Genomic DNA, 22,444 nt, shown 5'->3' on the forward strand with positions numbered 1-22,444 from the left:
GCTGACGCGTTTAGAACAAAATCGAATATTTATATCACTTACACGAATGCGGAAAAACATCTTCCGCCAAGGCACAATACGTACGAACGTCTGTTGAGTGACAGTGACGGACGGTCATTGAAGAGGATTGTGACGAAAAATAGAGGACGATAGCTGTAAAAGTCATTGCCGAACTGACTGTCGCACTCGCGAACCTTGTCAGCACCAAAACAACACGAACGGGGCTCCATAAGCAGAGAACTGGAGGAAAGCTGAAATTCCAAAATCTTTCATAAGTGGCGCAAATGCCTTTAACGGGAAAACATGGTGCCCAAGTCATAAATGGAGTAATGGAGTGTCTCGTTTCACACTGTTTCCAGCTTCTGGCAGAGTTTACGTCACTACAGTGAAACATGGTTGAGGTTCGGTGCTGGTTTAGGCAGCCATGTCGTGGAATTCCTTTAGGCCCGCGGATACTCTGCAAGACCGCGTTTACTGCTAAGGATTATGTGTATTTTGTCTGATACATCTACCCTATGGTGCAACGTTTGTCCCTCAACGGTGTTTCTGTGTTATAGACAGGGCTCCTGTCAAGATACCTTGCATCTGGCCTGACCATCATACACGATATCAAAGTGTTACTGAGACTGAGGTCTACTTTGGAGAGAACGGTGCGTGAACGCTGTCCATCTCTATGATCGCTACCTGAACTTGCCTTTATTTTGTTAGAAAGAATGATATAAAATTCCCTTGAAAACCATACAGGACCCGTATTTATCCATTCCGAGAGGACAGGAATCTGTTTTGAATGCCAACGGCTTTCCTATGCCATATTAGGCATGGTAATATGTTGTGTTTTTGGTGTTCCAATAGTTATGCCGACCCCCTATATTTGGAACAGTGAGTGGAACGCAGTAATCGTCATCCCTGCAATAATGGTAATTTTACGGATTCTAATCATCAATGAGTGGCTTCAGTATGCTGTGACATCCCCGAAAATTCCTCTGATCTTTCTCCCTCGCCGAACTGGGGCCATTATCAGGACTGGACGAAGTGTTAATCATCATTAGCGTGATGTATCCTGGAAGTGACTAACATTTTGTCCGACGTGCTTATATATCTTCGTCTCAAATGAAGAATGTAGGTTGAATGCCATATTATGAATGCTGTTTAACTCTATAGAATGAATCAGAAAAAGAGTGCAAATCAAAGCCTGTATGAGCCCGAAGATAGTCTTTTAACGTAGTTTATCTGTTGAAGGAACGGGCTAAAGATCGAATGAAATCCTCTACAAGCGTGAGACGCCTATCAAACTTCGACGCTGTCTAACGAAGTCTATGTTAAGGTATGCGGGATTGGGTTTTAATAAGGAAGAGATGGCGGAACATCCTCAGAGCAGCGGGCGCAAACGCCCAGTAGTATTAAAAGTAGTGTTGCGCCACTCCACCCGACTCCTAATCTGCCGTACTGGTGTGTCGGGCTGCAGACTAGTCGTTCAGGCGCGATATCGAGATTGCCGGGCCGTGGCAAGCCGTCAATAAGCAATTTCCGAGTGGCTCTCGAGGGGCAGCAACGCGCACGGAAGCGCCGTCTCTTACTCCAGGGGACGGGCGTCGCCAGCTTTCTGTTTCACTCGCCTTCCTACTGCTTATTTCAAACGAACGGAACTTTCGCTCACCCTCTCTCCTCTCAGTACCACAATCCAAATGCGTAATTGTGCGAAATAAAACATACAAAAGATAGATGGGGATGAAATCGGTGGGAATGGAATGACATCAAATGGTATCAATGCAAACCGTTCGGAAATGTCGTGTACATGAAAAACTACTGCTGTAGTAAAAAGTGCACACTATATGCACTTAATAATGAACGTATTACATTGCAGCAATATATACAAGTAACATTAAGTATATACCTACGACTTTCGAAATGCGAACTTTTTGTCTGGAAGGAAAGCGTCTAATAAAGTACTGTAATGATGACACGTAAGTGTGGCATAAAATTTCTCTCAAGGTTTATATTTTTGCGTGGGACTGAAATATTTATTCTTTACTATTTACGTTTCTATCTTAACGTGACAAGCATATCTTGTCATAATATCCACGTTTCATCCGTTGCTGTAATGGGATGGTGCATAAGTTCGTAGGTTTTCCCGTAACTTTATTAAACACAACAGAGGCACATAACGAAGACTTTATTTATCAGTAATATATTCTCTTTCATTATTTACAAGAGTCAGCTAACGCCGAGGTAATTTTTAATTCCGCCATTGTAGAAATCACATGGTTTCGAGGCGAAGAACTCGTCGAGCCGTGTTCGGAGCACATTTTCATCCGGAAAGGAAATTCCTTGGAGGTTGGTGGGGAGAGAGCGGAAAAGGTGAAAATCTGAGGGCACAAGATCAGGTGAATAAGATGGGTGCGCAATGACTTCCCTACCCAACTCCTGTACAGTGATATTTGTCAGACTAGCAGAATGCGAGAGGGCTTTACCGTGGAGTAGCATCACTTTATTCAGTCATCTTGGCCGTTGTTCTTAGACTGCGTCTCAGTTGTCAACAATAAATGTCAACAGTGATGGTTACATCTCTAGGAAGCAAATCGTAGTACACAACACCGTCGCTGTTCCACCAGATGCATAACATCTTTTATGGATGCACGCAGCTCTTTGTATGGGAAGCTGCTGTTTTGTTTGTGCTCAACCACTCCTTTCTTTTCAGTATGTTAGCATAAAGGTACCATTTCATGCTCACCTCTAACGATACTGGATAGGAATGGTCGCTTTTGTTCACGAGTCGATTGATGACGAGCAAATTGAGATGCACATACAGGGTGTTTCAAAAATGACCGGTATATTTGAAACGGCAATAAAAACTAAAAGAGCAGCGATAGAAATAAACCGTTTGTTGCAATATGCTTGGGACAACAGTACATTTTTAGGCGGACAAACTTTCGAAATTACAGTAGTTACAATTTTCAACGACAGATGGCGCTGCAAGTGATGTGAAAGATATACAAGACAACGCAGTCTGTGGGTGCGCCATTCTGTACGTCGTCTTTCTGCTGTAAGCGTGTGCTCTTCACAACGTGCAAGTGTGCTGTGGACAACATGGTTTATTCCTTGGAACAGAGGATTTTTCTGGTGTTGGAATTCCACCGCTTAGAACACAGTGTTGTTGCAACAAGACGAAGTTCTCAACGGAGGTTTAATGTAACCAAAGGACCGAAAAGCGATACAATAAAGGATCTGTTTGAAAAATTTCAACGGACTGGGAACGTGACGGATGAACGTGCTGGAAAGGTAGGGCGACCGCGTACGGCAACCACAGAGAGCAACGCGCAGCTAGTGCAGTAGGTGATCCAACAGCGGCCCCGGGTTTCCGTTCGCCGTGTTGCAGCTGCGGTCCAAATGACGCCAACGTCCACGTATCGTCTCGTGCGCCAGAGTTTACACCTCTATCCATACAAAATTCAAACGCGGCAACCCCTCAGCGCCGCTACCACTGCTGCACCAGAGACATTCGCTAACGATATAGTGCACAGGATTGATGACGGCGATATGCATGTGGGCAGCATTTGGTTTACTGACGAAGCTTATTTTTACCTGGACGGCTTCGTCAATAAACAGAACTGGCGCATATGGGGAACCGAAAAGCCCCATGTTGCAGTCCCATCGTCCCTGCATCCTCAAAAAGTACTGGTCTGGGCCGCCATTTCTTCCAAAGGAATGATTGGCCCATTTTTCAGATCCGAAACGATTACTGTATCACGCCATCTGGACATTCTTCGTGAATTTGCGGCGGTACAAACTGCCTTAGACGACAGTGCGAACACCTCGTGGTTTATGCAAGATGGTGCCCGGCCACATCGCACGGCCGACGTCTTTAATTTCCTGAATGAATATTTCGATGATCGTGTGATTGCTTTGGGCTATCCGAAACATATAGGAGGCGGCGTGTATTTGCCTCCCTATTCGCCCTGTGACTTCTTTCTGTGGGGACACTTGAAAGACCAGGTTTACCGCCAGAATCCAGAAACAATTGAACAGCTGAAGCAGTACATCTCATCTGCATGTGAAGCCATTCCGCCAGACACATTGTCAAAGGTTTCGGGTAATTTCATTCAGAGATTACGCCATATTATTGCTAAGCATGGTGGATATGTGGAAAATATCGTAGTATAGAGTTTCCCAGACATTTGCCATTTCTCGACTACACTGACGTTGGGCATTGTGGATTAATGCTTTTAAACGATCTTCATCAAACCTCGAAGGTCTTCCTGATCATGGAGAATCACTAACGCCAAAATGACCCTTCCCCCCCTTAAAACGAGAAAACCATTTTCTTCCCGTGCTCTGCCCAATGGCATTATTCCCATACACGGCGCTAATGTTTCTTTCTGCCTACGCTGCTGTCACTCCTATACTGAACACAAAAAGAAGAATGTGTCGGAAATGTTACGATTTCTCCAACTAGGCACTCAATTTTCAAGCAGTCCACAACTGCACTCACTATGTACAGATAACTAAATGACAATGCGTAAACTCAAATGACAATCGATAAATAAACCCATAGCAACTGGATTACCAACATGCAAAAGAAAAACGGTACGAATCTATGCATCAGCCTAATAAATACTGTATGCCCATTTGCGTTAAAGATATGACTAAAACATCTAACAAAGTAGCCGATATATTGCGAGCCTGGCAGGATGTAGTTACGATATCACGGGAGTGTAGTAATCGGTGTATTATCTGTCATATCAAATTAGGAATTGAGACTTCACTATTCGCACATACCCCCTGAGAGAATGTCTAGTAATAATGTTCGAAAATCATAGGTAGAAATATAAGTGACCGTAAATACTTGCCATGGCTGCTAGTGCACTCAGATAATCAAATAATTAGGCTACTGTTCGCGAAATTTTTTACTCTTAACGTTGCGTGAATCCAGCACTATTAAATAGCAAACCACTCAGTGGGTGAAAGTTGATGTAAGAGCACAAAAGACATTCAACTTTATTTGCCGTAAAGATAATGGTCAGTGTTTTCTTTGACGTAAATGAGATTGGCGCTGTTAATTTTCTAGCAAAGGGTAAAAAAAAATCTGGCAAATACAACGAAAACCTTCGGGACCAGCGTGATGAAAAATTACGCGGGAGGAGACGTGGATTGCAAAATAATGAGGAAAAAACTTACTCCTGCTCATTGTAAAAAGAGGGGGATTTGAAGTCAGAATTATTGGCGCGTCCACTCTAGTCAGCAGCTTTATACCCTCTATTTCCTGCTACTCGCCGTTTAAAGAAGTTTGTGGTTGGAAAACGTTTACAGTCCAGTGATAAGTTTATAGAATTCGCACTTCGTTCTTTTGCAGACCTTACAGGATCTCTGTTCTGACATAGAATATACTGAGCGGAAAAGGTAAATTATATTTGGAGACTAATACGGGTACCCACTTTTCTATATTTAATGAAACGAAAGGTTAAAAAAAATTGTACATCAGATATCGTGTTGCACTGAGCACCATTATTGGAAGAGTTCGTAAATTTGTAGGACATGTTTGCGAATCTAGCTGCTAATGGTACCGGATGCTCTTCGCGCAGTATCAGTCAATGAGGATATTCATTTCTGCTTTACCGGCGTATTACTTCCGAAATAAAAACGCAACAAATTTGTAGATAAGAGTTCTTTCCCGATACGCAGATGCCCCTTTCCGACGAAGTCGCCCTGTGGCCGTACTCTTTGACAATGCCTTGTAACAAGGGAGCAGCCCACCAATGAGAGACACTCGCCGTCGTGGTTTTCCCCACGTTTATCCCTTAAGCGGCCGCGTTTCGGGATGCCAGTATGTGCCCTGCCGGGGCACGTTGCTTGCCTTTTTCTTTTGGCCGTGGTGTTCGCTAGAGCCAGTGTGTGTTTGCGGGTTCGCCGCTGTGTGTACCATAGAAGACGACAAAAGTTCGTGCGAGCGGAATGTTTAAGATTTATTACTTGCTTTGTTTAGCAGTTGTAATCATAGTTGAAATTGGTTCGGTGTGTGCTACATGTTATACCTGTTGGAATTAGTTTGTCCGCAACCGATAGTGTTTGCGACATTTCAGCTTTTGAAGCCGTGTTTCTCCTCGAGTACTTTCATGGAACATTTATATGCTTACTGTTACTATCCACGTGTATTTTGTTGATGAAATAGATACTAATATCTATGTTGAAACCACGTTTCACGTTACTTCCTGGTAACCAGTTGCTAATTCACCCGAGGGCTGGTTTGATGCAGCTTTACACACAAGTCTATACTGCGTAAGTATTTTCATATTTCCATTAATGATGCATCCTACATAAATTTGAAACTGCTTCCTGTAATGTAGCCCCGGCCCCACTACACAATTTGTAACCCCCAGAGTGCCCTACATTATCTAACTGACTACGCCTTGATCCTTTGAGTAACATTCGATCTTTCTCTTCCTTTAGCCAATTTCTAACATAAATTTCTGTCCTCACTTATTAGATTCCGTAACGCTACATTAGTTAAGTGATCTACCCGTCTATTACTCAGTGTTCTCCTCTAGCACCACATTTCAAAAATTTCTATTCTCTGTCTATGCATTTGATCGTCGACGTCTCACTTCCATGTAAGACGAAATTCCATATAAAAACGTTCCTAGTACTTCCTGACTCTTAAGTTTAAGTCTTGTACATGTGATGCTCTGCACCTCGCAAATACTATGTACTGTTACTATATACTAACCGACTTAAGCTGCTCGGTAGATGGCACTAAAGATGGGCATCTGACAAATAGTAGTCTAGGAGCAGAATGAAAAGAGTACATTGTATTGAACAGCGGAAGTCGTATGTATATTAACGTGATAATTTAAATTTGTATCTCGTATTAAGATGTTCATTTCCTTAACTGAAACTTTACTTGCTATTGTCGATCTCCATTTTTATATACTCTTTACATCGGCCATCGTTAATAATTTCCATGCTCGAAACCTAATCTAATTACCTCAGCGCTATGTGATATAATTAGATTATCCTCCATAGGTCAACTATTAATGTCGCCTAGCGGAGGTGATTCACTGCTATTTAAAGTCGACAATTATGTATGTATGTATGTAATAAGAAGGAATTAACCTCTCTTCGGAACTGAAGTGAGGAACAATTGAAAACCATGTCGTCCGTGGGTGGATGGGGAAACCCATAATCTGTAGAACTTGAATCTCAAAACCCTTTAATAACTCTGATAATGATTTTAAATAGTGAAAAACTACGGCAGTTAAGATTTATCATGCTTAGCAGAGATGCATTCCCAGTCTCCAGTGCAACTAATTTCATTCGTATTGTATGCACTGTCTGCGTGCGAGTTTTTAGACGCTAGTGTTAAAAAAATAGTATTTTCAAACGTTAGTGTCTAAAGCATCCCAAGACTTATATTTTCTGGTCATACTAAAAACTTAGCAAGGCGACTGCAGGGCAAGAGAAGCATGACAATATACAAGTAGATATCATGCAAAATACCAATGAAATAATTGCACTTAGTTGGGAACGAACTGCTGAAACGCGTCGTTGGATGAAAAATCGTAACTGGTGCAGTGTTTTATTATGCAAATCATTAATTCCATAACTGCAGCTTCTATTATGATGAATGAAATTTAAACAGGGTGATTTTAAACATGTTGTAGTAATACCAATTATAAGTTTTTATTTTATCCAGCTTGAGTAATTTGCTACCAAATAGAAATATAAAAATGAGAAATATGTAATTAATTTTGGCTGGTTATTGCGTTCTCCGTATCTATCTTGTCCGCCAGTCAAAGCCGTTTAGAAGATCTCCTAGAAGAAAACATACCCAATTAAACGAATGCGTTTAACTTACCGAGACAGAGAAACGTAGCTATATGTATCATATGCAAACCGCTTAATGTATGTAGCGGAAGAAACTTCTTATATCATGTTTTACTGCCTGTTACTCTACCACATATGAAGGAAACGTGGGGGCGAAGTGAGGAGACATTGAGTCATGGGCTGTACATGATTGTAACTTCTAGTACGGTGTGTCTTTTTGCAGCTGAATGTTTCGTGTGCCAGTTAATTTGAAGAGACGTATAGTAGATGCATCTAGGACCTAAAAAAGATCATCACATGGAGGCATGGAAAGAACGTAAAAATGAATCCCGCTGAGAATGCCTAGCGCGAATAGGCGAAACAAATTTGGTTGACACAGATAAATAATTCAGATGCAAAGACGTATTTTTTCTTATCTATGTGAGTGGTCATTATCTCTGATTGCCTTTTGGAGGACTGGTAGGAACTTTTCATTAGTAGGAGGGCTGGAACAGGGTGTAGTCAGCCAGCTAATGCCAGCTGAGAAGTTACTCGAGCGAGTAGTGGCTGCTCCAGGTTTAAAAAATTAACAACGACCGGGAGAGCGGTGTGGTGATTCCACGCCCCACCATACTGCGCCCAATGACGCCATTGGCTGAGGATGACGCGGAGGTTGGTCAGTACCGAAGGGGTCGCCGGAGCCTACGGATGGAGATAACGTTTACGCTTAATATAGCATAGCTGAAATAGTAACTGAAGAGAGATGGCTGCAGATATTAACGATACTGTGACTTCTAGATTAGGGTTACATTTATTAACAATATTTCGTCTTCAGTCACAATATTTTTATTTTCTAATTACTTACCAACGGGTTTTGAAACCACAGATCTATTTTCAATTACTGTAGAGACATATTGGGCATTATGTCTTGTTGTTTTTCACCTAACACTAACAGGAGGACACAGTTATTAGTTTTATAGATAACTGTCGTTGTCTGTATTAACGAGAGAAACAGATACGCTCAATTATGTTCATGTCTGGGGAGTTTGGTGGCCAGCGAAAGTGTTTATACTGAGAAGAGTGTGTCTGGAGCCCCTTTGTAGCAATTCTGGACGTGTGTGGTGTCGTATTGTCCTGGTGGAATTTCCCAAGTCCGTCGGAATGCACAACAGACATAAGTGGATGCAGGTGATCAGACAGCATGCATACGTACGTGTCACCTGTCGTATCTAGACGTATCATGGGACCTATATCACTCCAATTGCACAGGCCGCACACCATTACAGAGCCTTCACTAGCTTGAATCGTCCCCTTCTGACATGCAGGGTCCATGGAATGAGGTTGTCGCCATACGAGCACGCAACCATCCGCTCGATACAGTTTGAAACGAGATTCATCCGAGCAGGCAACATGTTTCAAGTTGAACGATTCTGTTCAGTAGTCGTTGGTCCCGTTCTTGCGGGATCTTTTCCCCGCCACAGCGATGTCGGATATTTGATGTTTTACCGAATTCCTGATGTTTACGGTACACTCGTGACATGGTCGTACGGGAAAATCTCTTCGCTACCTCAGAGATCCTGTGTCCCATCACTCGTGCGACTACTATACACCACGTTCAAACTCACTTAAATCTTGATAACCGGCCATTGTAACAGCAGTAACCTAACAACTGCGCCAGACACCTGTTGTCTTTATATAGGCGTTGCCGACCGCAGAACTGATTTTGCCTGTTTACTTATCTCTGTATTTGAATACGCATGCCACACCAGTTTGTTTAGCGCTTCTGTGTATATACCTCATTTTAGCCACGTAGTGCACTCATAAACTTCTGAATCGTTCAGAATGTAAGTGCATATGTGGAAGTTTTTCACCAATGCAGAAGGCGAAAGGTAAAATGTAGATAATATATTAAAATACTTTATTCCTCCCATTAAACCAGCCTGAGACACTTATCTCGTAATGTAAACTTCAGTTTCCTTCTGTTACTGTTAAGTGAGAAACTAACAGTTGTAATGCCCATTACGTCTGCAGGGTCATTGAAAATGGAGCTGTAGCTCCTAAACACGTTGGACAGTAACTGCAAAACAAAACTATTGTGCTCAAGATGAAATATTATTAATAAATATATCTCCAATTTAAACAGATTGTATGTATTATCTTGGAAACGAGCTGTTGAGTTCATCAAAAAAGACTTTCACAATAATCGGCGTCTTTCTGAAGGTGCCCGGCAGTTTCCGATTTTTTTGCGATATTTCTGGTATTCTTGACTCCTCAAACAAGCCAGTAACCGTGCACTCTCTCCCTTTGTATTCTGCAATGCTCGATGACCCCATTGGTCCATCTTGTCCAAGATCTGCAAAGCTATGCGATATCCCAGTAATTACTGTGCATCCTCAGTCACAGACAACGTAATTCTGGAGAATAACATAAAAACTAAATGTGTAGTGGGAACAGTTCCATGTAGTTATTTTAAACTAGTGACTCGAGTGCGTTTGCTGTTAAGCACCGTCATTTTGAACACACTATGCAAAGAAATACGAATGCAGCTGCTTGTATATATTGATCAATTTGCTCCTGAAAAATGATTATTGGTTTGGCTAACGCTTCGCACAAGGGTAGTTTACAGTCATGACCTCTGTCAACATGACAAAAAAAAATGCTTATTCTCTTTATCTATGCAGTCTGTTCAGTGCTTGATTCTCCACGCAGGTGAAGCTCCACGAAAGTTTTGTAAAGAAGAGATTTCGAGTGAATTGGAAAGGTTATAACATTGTTACATGGTGATGTAAATGTGTCGTAGCTGCCGGATTAGTTACTATGCAAAAAGACTGCTAAATTGGAGAAAGTCAAAGAGAAAAAAGAAAGTTTTGTATCACTCTTGCCCCTTGACATTAGACCTCCAAAAAGCTGAGATATCCAGTACTTCTGGAAGCTGCACTTTTTTTAGTTACACATCTTACAAATTAATGTGCAGCAATTTCTGCAATATTCCGCCAAGAAAAACGCTTCCAACGCCCAAGTTGTAAGGAGCAAAACGTTCGGGCTCACCACGGGGAGCAGCTGTCGTCTCGGCATTAGACTGACGGACAGAGCGTGTGCAAATAGCATAACTCTGTCGCTCAGTTCATTGAACGATACAGCTACATGTGGCAGGACATACCGCAGTCCACGAGCGCGCTTATCCCTTATCGCAGGGTTTATCGGGTAAAATGTTAGGCTGAGATAGGCGTTGCACAGTTTTGTTAGTGCGTCGCAGAGCTAACGTTCGCCGCTTTTAGAACTGTTGCTATGGCGTACCGAGCGAAACAGAGAGGGAGCTATTTTATGGGCACGCCCAGTTCGTTCGAGAATATCGACGTCGATTCGGACACGCCCTTCATATTCCAGAAAAGCACCAACGATTCCACCACCCCTCCAGTCTTCGAGAATAACACTGTGAATACTGGAGAGAATCGAATGCTCTTTGCGTTGTAAGTTCCGTTCTATGCAGATGTTACTTTGGTTTTTTAGGAAACCTGCCTTAACATCGCAAGTGTTCATCTGCAATAGCAAGAATGCTCAATAAAATGAATGTGTGTGGTGTGTGTGTGTGTGTGTGTGTGTGTGTGTGTGTGTGTGTGTGCGCGCTTGGTAATGTGATGTCTCTTCTGTAAAAGGACATATAAAATAGCGAATGAAATATTTGGATGTGTGTGCTTATTTCAAACTGCCATTATCCAGCGAAGATATTGATCCCTTCTCTTACACCGAGGGGGGGGGGGGGGCGAATATCTTATTCCGAATGAGTAGTGACTTGTGCCTAATAATTTAACTCGTAGAAGTCATAAAAATGGAGACACATCGATATGTAACCCTTGAGGCTACTGACCTGGGTGAAGGATGATACAAGGGAAACATCATTTTGTGTATTTAACGACTAGAGATCCAATACTGAGTATTCAATGGCTAAAAATGGTCTTGCGATGCTATCTTCGCTACGAATTGTGATTGTGCTGTTCAATGATGGAGCGTCATTAAACATTAGACGTTCCAAGCAGCGTAGGGTATTTTGTTCTTAAGTCACAGTAAAAACAATGTTACAAAGGTAAGAAGACTCACAAAAAGCTCAAAACGTGTTATTAATCTTTTTACTGCATATAAATGATCTGTTATTGCCGGCATCCAAGCTATTAAAGATCTTCAGATTATTTCCTAGCTGTGACGTGTTATTACTTTCTTGGGGCTGATTGTTTCAGGTCGACTTACTTGATGTATTATATTTTGAATCCTAGATATAATTCCTTCTTTCGGCAGCTTTTATAGTTAACTGACAACTTGTATCTTGTTTGCAGAGGTGGGAGGCCGGATATGGAGCTGGAGTCGTTGTACGGGGACTTCGCCATGGATGAAGAACAGGACTTCTACGCGTCCTCCAGCCCGCTCAAGAGCGCATCAGCCGTGGTACGTCTTGCTTGCTGCCCTTAAATTACTTTTCAAATAATTTTGTCCGTAACGCGCAGTCATTTGATGCACTGTCTTCGTGTTAAACGTCAAGAAAGGTATTTCACCGTATTATCGTGTGCAGTGCATACACAAAACAATAGAAAAATATGACTTACCACGCAGTTCTTCATATTTTTTTACACATCGCGTTGTTCTTAAGTTCGTTTGAGCAGTTGCCAGAGAGCGCCAGAAAAAAAGGCGCTACTGCGCATGTGTAACTAAGATGACGTAGAAAACCCTATGCTTGGCGTTTGCTCTGCTCATACGCTTTTCGTGGCATTTCTGTTTAGTATTCATGCGTGGTGGGGCATCACATATGCATGTGCACTACTGCGGCATGTTGTTGAGAGGACATACGGAGTTGTACTTCGAGCAACTGCTTTTTCATATCCTACCCAGAAAAGGAATGCAAATAAGGAAGCGGTTATTGGCATCATATTCATTTCAAAACTAGACCCTACATCTCAAAGTACCCTACCATTCTGCTATGTGGTGACTTTGCATAATTTTTTTTACTCATACTCTGCAATATTGTTTCTGCACAATTACTGCAAAAAGCTAGTAAGGAGGAATACAAATGTCTTGCAGAAATAAAGTTCCTCGTGTAGCGTGCACAGGAGCAAAGACAACTAATTATTCCACGACTATTTCAAACTCTAAATAAATAAATAAATAAATAAATAAATAAATGGTTATCTGTGCGGCCAAGAAACTGTACAGCTTGCAGTTTATATTCTACTCTAGGAATAAGTATAAAGGCAAGTGGCGAGTTAAAATGATAAAATCAGTGTGTTGCCAGTCTAAAATTTACCATTGAATGGCATTCCATGAATCTTAGATGTAAACAACACCAATCAAGAAATAACGTTAAGCCTAGTGGACGTACTAGTCAAATGTCTTGTGATCGAAAAACATTGTTTCATGGAAGGCAGATTTCTAAAATACTGCTAAAGCTGTCAATATATTTGAAACAAAATATTTAATGCAATACTACTGACTAAATTTGCATGTTTAGTCAGCTTCAAGTGCATATCTATCTATGTTCCTACGTGTATAGTATTAAGAGATCTTACAATGTCAGTACATCAGACTCTACTTCAAGAATATCGGAATTTCGTAAACCGTACTAAAATACTTAATGCAGCTTAAAGTTCACATTTGTATGTCCAGGTTCAAGGTGAAGTGCGTTTATGCAGCTTTTCTGAGTGGTTTTCGGTATGACAGTTTTCTTGGAGTACCATTACTGTAGTATCTCATGTTTGGTTCTTTATTATGTATAATGTCATATGTGCCAGAAAATGAAATGTGCACTTGAAATCAAACGAGCAGTTGAAACTAGCCAATAAAAATACTGTTTGCCTCAGCGTAAAAGATTAATAGAATCAAATTTCTCTAGGAAACCGAGAAAACAACTTCATTAGTGTGCAAGATGATTAGTGGTTGATTTGCTGATAACGTGGAAATAATACAAATTAGAACAGTGAAACTACTAACTTATTTTAGTCTTCCTTGGTTATGGGAATGATGTTCAGCCTAGCTATATCATCTGCGATGTTGCCTCGCCACCGTTGTCTTCTTCCTCTCGTTTCCACTATTGTAGTAGAGGATGTTATTCTCACACATTCTTGCTATGTGACCAGTCCAGCTGAGCCTTCTCTTCTTTGACAATGCCAGGATGTTTGTACGACTTCTGTATTTTTAAATTTTATTTTATTCTCCGTTCTTTGTTGTTGTTGTCTATTACAGATCCAAAAAGTTTTGATAATATTTTTTGGAATACTATAGTTTTTCTTCATCTTTATTCTTGTACATTAAAGCTTAAGTGGTGGTGTTGTGGTCTTCAGTTGGAAGACTGATTTGATGCGCTGTACATGTTAGTCTGTCTTTATCTCTGCATAACTAATGTAACCTATATCCATTGGAACCTGCAGTTTTACATTGTATAATATTGCTGATCAAATATTTGAAGTTAATAATTAGTAAGCTTTTCCTTGTTGTTTTTGTTAGCTACCCTCAGTCCATAAACTAGTTTGATGCCACTCTTCACTCATTCTTATCCTCTGCAAATATCTTCGTTTCTACGTAACAACTGCAACAGACATCCTTCGAACCTACTTACCTTGGTCTCCCTTAACAGTTCTTACCAACTCACACTTCCCTCGATTAGCAAACGGGTGATTTCATGACGCCTGACGATGTGTCCTACGAACTGATTCCTTCTTTCAGTCAGATTGTGCCGTAAATTACAATTTCCCTACTCGATTTTGCACCACGTCATTAATTACACCATCTACCCATCTATTTTCAGCATTCTTCTGTAGTATCACATACGGAAGCTACTGTTCTCTTAATGTCTGAACTGTTTGTCGTCCTTTTGTCAATTCCGTACAAGGGTACACTCCAAAAAAATATGAGGGGCGTTAAAAAAAAATTTCCGTTCGAAGGCCATACAGTCCGGAATCGATACGCCAATCGTGCAGAATCGCTGTGAACACTGAGGCAATCTTGCCAACGACGCACACGGTTGAAGATACCGTTTTTGTTAAACACATTGCCCTGTTGCGAGGTAAAGTCCGTAACTGCCTGCTATATATCCTCGTCCGACAGGAGTTGTCGAGTTTTCAATGTCTTTTTTAAGGGACCGCAAGCATCACAATCGCATGGGGAGGGATCAGTGTTATAGGGCGGGGGCTAGAGTATCTTTCCACATATGTTGGCGTAACTTCTGAGACATCATGCCTCATATATATCCTTCGCTATGCGACGGATGTCTGCGGGCATTTGTCCGTAGGCAGCCAAGGAAAGAATAACAACACGTTGGCCCTGTTTCAAAGCATTCGGTAATAACGTCTCTATACTTCATTTCCGCATTTGTCGCACGCACGTCGGAAAGACGCGAATGCCGTACTAACCCTTGCCTCCATGTAGGTGCTTATGCACCTGCATCGTAGTCGTGCTACGTTGTACATACGCTGCAGCAACGCCCTTGAATGGAAACTCTTTGATCGCCCCTTATGCCTTTAGAAAAGACTTCACAAAACCTATGTTTATCTTTTCTTCAAAATATTGATAGGTCTCTCTTAGCTACTGCTGGACAATCGTGTATTTCTATATCCACTCTGTTGTGTTTACTACAAAAATTCCCCAAGTTCTTAAAGCACTCAACTGGTGAGAGTGAATCCGTCTACAGTGAAAGGTGCGTCACTAAAATTTTCTTACTAATGACCAGATATACTATCTTCTGTTCAGTCTTCTCTTCAGCTATTGCTGGTTACATTTAATTAACTTGTAGCTCATTAATCTCAGTTTAATTAGCTCGAAATGTAGTGATAAAACTCGTTATTATCGGTATAAATTTTATGTCCGGTATGCAGTTGAAAGGTGTCACCTTCAGAAAGTGCCAAGGAGTTCTAGAAGCACCAGCGTACTTATCTGTTTCTTAAAACTTTGTCCTCTGATACTTATATCCGTTTCCACTCTCAGAAGTCGGATTTTTGTTAAGATCCAAAATATAACTATGAAAAACTAGCCAATCCGATAGATCGGCGTCTCATTATATTTCTCCAGAATTCTATATTTACTACTGCATCATCACATTTAGTGAAACGAATTCGTCAGTGAAAACTTTAGGCGATCGTCATTGAACAGAGATAGATTTGTCTGAAAGTAGAACGCACCCCGCTGGGGACAACGCTTTTCTAGTTGCGAGGATATTTCCCCCTCTGCCGCTGCCAGATGTCGGTGTGGAGGCGCCCGTCCCTCTTTGGCTTCCGAAAGTTGTCTCCACGCAGCATTGCCGTTCCGTCGCTGCAGACGGGCGTGAGTCATGGAGGAGTCGCCCTCTCAGCTCTCGTCCGCAGGCGCAACTGATGTATAGCGCGTTTAATCAGCCGCAGACGACTGAAAGCCGTCAACTTTTCGCTGGGCCCAAGCTATGTAATAGAGTTGGAGGACACTGCTGTTTTCGGCAGTATCCCAAAATCACTCCATGCGAATGCTGGGATGAATACTTCAACAAAACCATGGTGATATGATTCTACATCCTTCCATCAGCATTAATACTTTATCTCTACTGACCTTGACGATATATTAAACATTAAGCTCCGTTAACATATAAACTTTTTCGAGCTGTGGTACCGCATCTTGGTTCTTTTTCCTTACAGTTACCCCCTATCTTCACGGGTCCGCATCTTAATTCTGGATTTGGCAGTGATAAAATGCTAAAAAATCTAAACGAAGCTTGAGTGGCTCATGAGATGAGGATCAACACAACAAAAACAAGCACTATGGTGATTGGTAGAGGGAGGAGACTGGCAAATATTAATGTAGAACAAGTTTACGAACGGTACATGCTGCGGATGAAAAATACGGGGTGTTCAAAAAGTCTCTCCGCAGTGCCGTATGATCAACTGCGCGTGCCGTATGATTGTTCGCCTGCACAACGATAGTGCAGTGTATTCTGTACCCATTCGTAGGAGAACTTGCGTTAAGTAAAATACTGAACGGTTATTTTCAACAAGATGGTGCAACCGCGCATACAGCTCGCGTTTCAATGTCACTGCTTGCCGATGTTTTTTTGGTGGTCGCATAATTTCACAGGGACTTTGGCCTCCACTATCGCCTGACCTAACTCCACCTGATTTTTCCTTCTGGGGTGCAGCGAAAGCAACTGTCTATAAAAACCGTCAAAAATCCATCGATGAATTCAAAACTGCAATATCCACTTTCACTGCTGTTACAGAAGAAATGTTATAACTTGTGTTTGGAAACATGATTAGACGAATTGAATTGTGTATTCAACAACAGGGGGGACACTTTCAACATTTAATGTGAAAATTTATAAATAAAAAGAATATTCAATAAATTAATTATTTGTATTTTACTGTGTTTCATTTCAGTATATTCACTGCGGCATACGGCACGCGTGGCTAACAATCATACGGCAGTGCGGAGAGATTTTTTGAACACCCTATAGATCCCCAACTTATCTTGTAATTGAAATAAATGTTTGTAGTTTCACCATAAGCTGCATTGAGAAGTGTCTATTTTTTATTTCTTTATGGTGACTAGCTTTGGACACGTGTGTCAATTTTCAAACCATCCGTGCTGTAAGTGTGACAAACACAGGCGATAGCCCATGTAGCCTACAGAAACTGCACCGACTTAACAACAGCTTAACAACTTTTAAGTCGGCCGTATACGCTTTGGTTACTGCAGGGATAGTTTCTGTATAAGGGCTATTGCCTGCATTTGTTGCACGTACAACACGGTTGGTTTTAAAATGAACACAGGTGTTTGAAACTAGTCACTATCAAGAAATAAAAAATATATACTTCTCAATGCAACTTACTACAAAGCTACGACCATTTATTTCAATTATAGGACAAATTGTTACTAGCCAAGTAAGAGTATTTGAATATCTTGGATGTACGATCAGTGAAGACTTGAGATGTCATCAGTAGGTAAACACTCGCATTGCTGTAGCGAAGGAGACATTCAATGGAAAGAGGATATTATTTTGTGTAGAAAAGGTATGAGGAAAATACTTGGCAAGTGTTTTGTCTGGGAGTGGCATTATATAGGGCAGAAACATGGACACTGAGACGAGAAGTTGGAAAAAAATAAATAAAAAATGCTTGAAGCGTTTGGGATGTGGATATGTAAGAGAATAGAGAGGATAATCAGGATGGAAAGAGTAACGAAAGAGTGTTGGCTGGGGTTGATTAGAGGAGAATGGTGTTACAGGTTATAATAGAAAAGAACTGGATGGAACATTCGTTGAGACGGGAGTTCTTGCTAACAGGTGCTTTGAAGGACTAGTTTGTGGGAAAAGATGGAGAGGAAGGAGGAGATAAGAGATGATACACGACGTAACCGACCGGAAGCGGAAATTAGGTACACATACAAACCCTGCCTATGGGCCGAACACTTGCGATGATTGGTAGAGGTTGGCTGTATGCTCTGTCAACGCTGCTCCCCAACTCCCCTACCAATGAGATTTATGTACCACTTTTGCGTCTAGTGTTTGTGTTTATCCCATGTGAAGGTGAATGAACGTTTGTGGGATACCGCCTAATAACCACATCCAGCGTGGCCGGCACAGCGGCTGCTATCGTTAATCCGTCGGGTGGATTCGATCGTGGCCGGCGCTCCTCCCCGAGTTCGGAAGCGGCGAGTTAACGCGCTTGGCTATCCGGGAGGGTGTGGTGTGGTACCAGTGGTACTTATTTCAGAATGAAGCTGCCGCCCAGAAAGCTTTCACTGTGAGGAAGAGGTGGTGGTGAATTTCAATAAATTTTAGTAAAGTCAGATATAATTTCTGAAAAGGAAACAAAGAGCGGAAACATGAATTAAACAATGTGAGTTGATGGAGTAAACATAATTTCAGTGACTGGTACGAAAAGAGACGGATAGTTTCAGCAGTTTCATTTTGTCGCTGACGATGTCGTGTGACGACGGCCTCCCGTCGGGTAGACCGTTCGCTTGGTGCAAGTCTTTGCCACTTCGGCGACTTGCGCGTCGATGGGTATGAAATGATGATGAGACACAACACCCAGTCATCTCGAGGCAGAGAAAATCCCTGACCCCGCCGGGAATCGAACCCGGGACCTCGTACGCGGGAAGCGAGAACGCTACCTCAAGACCATGAGCCGCTGAAAGAGTCTGTTATGTCCCACTAGAACGAACTTTGCGTTATTATGAGCGTGGAGTTTTCCATCTGAATCATTCTCTTGGACGTAGATGGAGTGTTAGCACTGGATCTGATTGGTAAGAAGAACTGAGAATTAAATCACAACTTAATCATGTAGCTGAGTAATTGAAATTCTTGTGCGTGCATGAGTTTTCTCGTGGTGTACCTTTAGTTGTTCAGCCGAGTTTTCTGTACGATATTTCGACGACCAACCTCAACTGGGCTGAACACCCAAAACCACACCACTGAGTAAATTCCATATTTATACAGATTAGAAAGTGACCGGTATATTGCGTAGTGTGGAATTACAAACGGCGGATGCTTCGTGGAGGGCGCAGAAACCCTGTGAGTGCCCAGCGGTGCACAGGATGAGCAAATAGCCATTTCCGTGACACTGTATGGGTGTCGGCTGCGTGCCTGATGGCTGCTCGGTCAGGTGGCGAGCGACGAGCTGCAGAGTGCGTCCCCGGTAAGCAGATAGCTCGGCGCTGCGCTCAGACAGGTGGGCGTCCCGTCTCGCAGCTGGGGAAGTGCGGCTCGCTGCCTCCTCCAGGAAGCCGCACGCACCGACACTCGCCTCTGGGAGGGTGCGCCGTCTTCCGTGTCGCCCAAATCCTCCTCCTGTCCCTCAGAGTCTACTATAGACTCACCCTTCTTCCTCATTTACAGGCCATTCTCTTCTATCCTTTTCTGTGAGCTTCTCGTGTGTTGTGCAGTCGTCCAGGTCCCGTAGTACAATATCAGCTAGTTTACCGCACTGGCGCCGTAACATAAACCATTCCAAGACACATGCGATGATAACATGATGAAGCGCTCGCAGCTTCAGCCTCGGCAACTTCTACGTAACCATTGACAGTTATCCAATCAAACGAATGAAGCTGTTATCAATACGAAAGTACAGGGGGACATGGTCTTATTGTAGGTGGTATGCCGTTGCGTTCCTTCAACATTTGGTCCGACTTACCCATCCAGTGATAGGGGGACACACAATTTAAAATGAACTCCAAATCACTGTGCGACTCCGCAATTTTCACATTAATAAACATTGTAAATATAAACTACGGATGCTTCGTGAAACGGAAACGCTTCCGGAAATCATCTCTAAAGTAAAATTTCATGGAGAAATTTCAGAGCCCATTGAGATAAAGATGTGAGATAGGTAGGGAAATGGACCATCGCCAATATGTTTCATATCGCCCTGGAAAAGAGAATAAGAACATGGAACAAAGCTACGTAAGGTTGAGCAAAAGAAATGTTTACCTCCAGAGAAGCAGGCTTTTAAGGAGGCGTGCCTAGCGTTCGCTGATTATTTGGCTTCGTTAGCCGACGATAAATAAGCAGTTCTAATAATGCTCGAAAAACTATGAGATACCAGAAAGAACAGAACTCATGATCTACGAAAGCACAGAGTACTTGGGATACCAGCACCTTGGGGAAATTCATTTGAATACAAGGTTTGGAAACACGAGGGGAACAGACATTCAAGTTTTTTTTTTTGGAAGGGGACCAACCGAAAGGGGCTAGATCAGGGGTCTCCAAACACGAAGTCATAAGGGCCAAGATCTACCTAGTGGGATTAAAGCACCCTAGCACTCCATGATCACCGTAATGTAAGGGTAAAGGAAAGATGAAATCGCAAAAGTCTAAGGTTGTGGGAACAGCTAGCACTGAAACGAACTGAGATTTTTATTTAATTACATAATTTTGATTGGTGGACATACCTGACCGAAATTCTGGCGTATTTTATTCTGGCGAATTTCACCGACAAAAAAGTATGTCACTGCACATTATTCACGAAAGCGTTCTGCGAAGTTAACGAAATCTCAAAATCATTGTTAGCAACACTACTACTGCAAGACGTAACAGAGGTAGAGTATGTCAACGCATTGTTATTTCAAGCTGTGCAACAATAAGTTTGGTTACGTAGTCCTGTAGCGAGTAGCAGAGCCAATGTCGCGGTGTATTGGTCGCGATAGGCCTCGAAACTCAATTGTTGGCAGTATAGGTACCACCTCAAATATTTGGCGGGCCGGGCACCGGGGATGTCCGGACAGCTAACGCGGGCCGGTTTGCTGGCCCTCGCGGGCCGATTTCGGCCCGCGGGCCTTAGTTTGGAGACCCCTGGGCTAGATAAAGAAGCAAAGGACGATCCAGGAAGATAGAACTAGCATACTGGTTAATACAGATTAGATATAACAATAAAACATTCTCCTACAAAACAAAGATTAGACTGCGCACTACGGTTGTTAAGTCAGAATTACTTAACAGTTGAAAATGCCTCGTGCTGAATAAAAAAGGAGAAATGGAAGCAGCAGAACAGAAGGAAAGAAATTCGGAGATCGTCGGACTGCAAAAAGAAACGACGGTACATGGGAGATGAACAAAAATTAGTATCTGTATAAACAAGTGGAGATCAGATACCTTATGCAAGAGACGGCACCTGTTCTAAATGAGTCAATGAATATAGACAAAGAAAATCTTCAACTGCGTGAGCAAACAAAATGTGACCACAAAATGAGTAGAGGAAATAAGACATGGAAGAACTTGGGATCCATCAGGAAGAGGTGTAGAACAGAGATATTTCATATGTTGTAAAAATTCAGGGTTTGCAGGAAAACCAAAAGCAAAAGGACCAAGATCATTTGGACAGAGGAAAGGACGAGGAACCTTAGTGAAAGAACGAATAGGTTCTGGAAAAAGACTGTTTCCCGCTGTACATAATAGGCCGAAGTCGTAAAAAAATGGTTAAAGGTGAAAGAAGTGACAGATGAAAATCCTAATATCTGCAGTCTGTCACTTCATCTGGCCAATGCAATTAACACACTTGGCCATAAACTAACAAGGAAACTCGGCCTCATAACCGACGGAACGCCGGGTATTACAACGCACCTACAAATGCATTGCACACAATCGACTGCAACAAGCCACATAGTTCCCTTGTTTTCGCCTTAATTTCATATAACAGTATGCCACTGTACCTACGCTACATTTTTCGCGCCCCTATGCGATCCTGCACTGCACACGCTACATTTTCTGCCAGGGCATATAAACAGATTCCCATTCTTTGGCTCTGAAAGCTATTACTACTACTACATAAAAGACACTTCCTTTCAATCCTTTCCTTCGTCAGTCCCTTCCCCTCCCAGTCCCTTCTTCCCTTGAAGTTTCCTTTCATTTCCATGACCAAGGCCAGACTGCCTATCAGTTTATTTACTCTAACTCTGATGGCGTGTTAATACAAATCCTACACATTACACCTGCTCCATCGTCACTTCCACACCTTACTGCCCCACAAAACCATTCTGCCTCCCCTCGCATAATTTGCCATGTGCTAGAGCAGACCCTTCTTGTTGCGTGCGTTACTTCTTTAATCTTCCTCTCCTTTGCATTATTGTTTTTCAAAAGACAACCGCTACAGCCTAGCTTTTAATTTTGTGTATTCAAACTGTAACTGTAAATATATTTCAGTTTTTG

The 22,444-nt window shown here is 42.1% G+C and overlaps 1 protein-coding gene across 2 annotated transcripts in view; it reads left to right on the plus strand.

Annotated features, from left to right (window-relative positions):
- Positions 1 to 22,444, plus strand: part of LOC126268147 (ETS-like protein pointed) — a 739,728-nt gene that overhangs the window by 39,975 nt on the left and 677,309 nt on the right. For both annotated transcript variants that reach the window (XM_049973680.1, XM_049973679.1), the window contains exon 2: positions 12,129 to 12,237. In XM_049973680.1, coding sequence (XP_049829637.1) covers positions 12,145 to 12,237 — 93 coding nt within the window. In that variant the 5' untranslated portion in view covers positions 12,129 to 12,144. The remainder of the gene's footprint in view (positions 1 to 12,128; positions 12,238 to 22,444) is intronic.

The sequence above is a fragment of the Schistocerca gregaria genome, chromosome 4 (genome assembly GCF_023897955.1).
Source record: "Schistocerca gregaria isolate iqSchGreg1 chromosome 4, iqSchGreg1.2, whole genome shotgun sequence".
Lineage (NCBI taxonomy): Eukaryota > Metazoa > Arthropoda > Insecta > Orthoptera > Acrididae > Schistocerca > Schistocerca gregaria.